The sequence below is a fragment of the Nicotiana tomentosiformis genome, chromosome 5 (genome assembly GCF_000390325.3).
Source record: "Nicotiana tomentosiformis chromosome 5, ASM39032v3, whole genome shotgun sequence".
In the NCBI taxonomy this organism is placed as follows: domain Eukaryota; kingdom Viridiplantae; phylum Streptophyta; class Magnoliopsida; order Solanales; family Solanaceae; genus Nicotiana; species Nicotiana tomentosiformis.
The window spans coordinates 47419196-47421770 of NC_090816.1; the positions used below are offsets into that span (position 1 = coordinate 47419196).

The following is a 2575-nucleotide window of genomic DNA, read 5'->3' on the forward strand; positions in this document are numbered from 1 at the left end:
GGGAGTACACGAGCCGAGGGTCTAGTTGCTGAGAATTTGCCTAGCCAAGCTAAGGTATAGCACTTGAGCGCTGAGAACTATGAAGCGAGTGGCACCTTGTGGATTGGGCCTATTTGATTAGGTTGGGATCGAACCTGTGCCGATCATACGGTGACTGAGACAGAATTAAGTCAGGATAGTTGGAACTCCCAAAGTATAAAGTGATGTATTTTTTTTTAAAGAAAAAGAAAAGAATTTTTTTTTAGAATATTCATAAACTGCTATTATGCAATTATTTTAGAATTTTTCTTATAAGTTTTATGTTTTACATGCATTTATAATCTTTGCTTATAATGTATATGTTATTAAAGTTTTGTCCCCTGTCGTTGAGACTCACTAAGTACAATGGATGGTACTGACGTTCTCTTTTGGGAACCTACGTTGGTCTGCGGTACAACGTAGGAACCGATTTTGCAGGCGAGCAGGCTACGGGTTAGGACTTCCCTCACTTCCAGTGCTATTGGTGAGCTCTGCTTTTGTTCGTGGAGTACTCCTTAGAGTCATCTTTATTTAGATATTTATTTGTTCACTTAGAGAACTGGCCAGGAAATCTCATGTCCTGAGCAGTGCGTCCGTTTATCATTAGAGGCTTCATAGACACAGTCGGTGGGTTAAGATTCAGATGTTTTTGATAATAATTTAGTAGTATTTTATTAGTTATTACGAATAATGTTTTGGAGTTGATTTATTTTAAATATTTAAATTAATCAAAAGAATTTGGTTAAAGTATTGCCTTGTTGCATATAAAGTTTGAAGTTATAATAGATTTGATAAGCACGGACGGTTCGCTCGGTAATGTTTAGTGATCGGGTGCCGGTCACGGCTTGTTTAGAAAATGGGTCGTAACAAACTTGGTCTCAGAGCCTCAGGTTTATGGAGTCCTAGGGGTCTATGAAGCCGTGTTAGTAGAGTCTTGTTTATGGGTATGAAGCGCGCCATACTTATAAATAGGAGGCTACAAATATTTAGGAAAAGTCTCATTTTTTTTTCATACTTTAGATCGTGCAGTAGAGCCTACCTCTAAAAAATTATTTAATGTATTCGTTTCTCCAAAACTTGTAGAAATGGCTCGTACTCGCAACTCTGACACCGACACTCAGGATGCTGCTCAAGAAACTATTGCTACTATTGAGGTTCGAGGTAGAACTAAGAAGGCTTCAACTCAAAAAAGAAAGGGTAAATCCACAAAGGGGGTTCAAGTACCCCGGGTTGAATATGAAGAAGGGGTGGAGCATGATGATCTAGTATCTCAGGATTCAGTGTCGCCCCCAATAGCAGCTCCGACTCAGACTGCTATATCTCCAGAGGTGGGTCAGATGTTTAATGCTGTCAAAAGTGCTATGGAGATGCTTAAAGCCTTCATGGCTAACCAGAACGAGAGAAGAGATGAGATTCCACCTCAATCAAATACACAGAACAATTTCGAGTCCTCAAGAGTGAATGAATTTTTAAAGTTGAGTCCTCCATTGTTACATGGTTCTATAGCTGATGAAGATCCAATGTTGTGGCTGGAGGGTGTCAAGAAAGCCCTCCGAGCGATGAAGGCATTTGATGATGAAGCTGTGGAGCTAGCTGCTTACCAGCTTAGAGATGTGGCCGACGCTTGGTTTGAGATGTGGGAAAAGGAAAGAGATGAAGATGATGGTTCACCTACTTGGGAAGAATTTGAAGAGGCCTTCATGGCTAACTTTATCCCGGAAGAGGATAGGGAAGCTAAGGATACAGAGTTCGAACAGCTCAAGCAAGGGAATAAAAGTGTGCAAGAGTACTATATGGAATTCATAAGGTTAGTTACGCATGCTCCTCACATGTTTAAGACAGAAAAAGCAAAGATTCGCAGGTTTGTTGGCGGTTTGGCTTACCACATTAAGTATACGACATCAGCTGCAGCGGTAGGAATGACAACATTCTCCTCTGTTGTGGGATTCGCCAAGCACTTAGAAAAAGACAGATAATAAAGGAGAGAAGAAAAAGAGAAAAACAAGAAAGCCTGGATAGCGGGCAGGTTTAATGGTACATCCAGCGGAGGTGGAAGTGGTTCCTCTAATAAGGAGTCATTAGCACCAGCTCAGTCCAATCATCAGTCAGGTGATGGGTCTTCCTTCAGACGTACTCAGAGTTATGAAAATCAGTCTCACCAGAATCAGAATTTTAGGACAACATCCTCACAGAGCTAGAGTCATGCTGAGAAACATTCACAACAACAAGGTCTTTGTGGAACATGTAAGCGTCAACATTCAGGTCAGTGCAAGCTCGGGTTTCATGGTTGGTATCATTGCTGAGACATTGGTCATATAAAGGCCAACTTCCCAAAGTTACGACGTAATTTCAGTAGTGGATCAACTCGTCCTTCTAGTTCCTCAGCTACTACTGTTGCACCACCACAGGCTCGTGGTTCTTATAATTAGGCAGGGCATGGAGCAGGCAGAGGTGCAAATCGAGTTACTCAAGGAGCGGGACAACCCCGTTTGTTTTGCTACACTTGATCGTCAGAGTGCAGAGGTTATTATAGGTATACTTCTAGTCTGATCACATA

The 2575-nt window shown here is 41.5% G+C and overlaps 1 protein-coding gene across 1 annotated transcript; it reads left to right on the plus strand.

The window, feature by feature from the left end:
• Positions 1-1103: 1103 nt before the first annotated feature.
• Positions 1104-1994, plus strand: LOC138892293 (uncharacterized). Its single transcript, XM_070175999.1, has one exon. It carries the CDS (start codon positions 1104-1106, stop codon positions 1992-1994), a length of 891 nt encoding a protein of 296 aa, XP_070032100.1.
• The last annotated feature ends 581 nt before the right edge of the window (positions 1995-2575 follow it).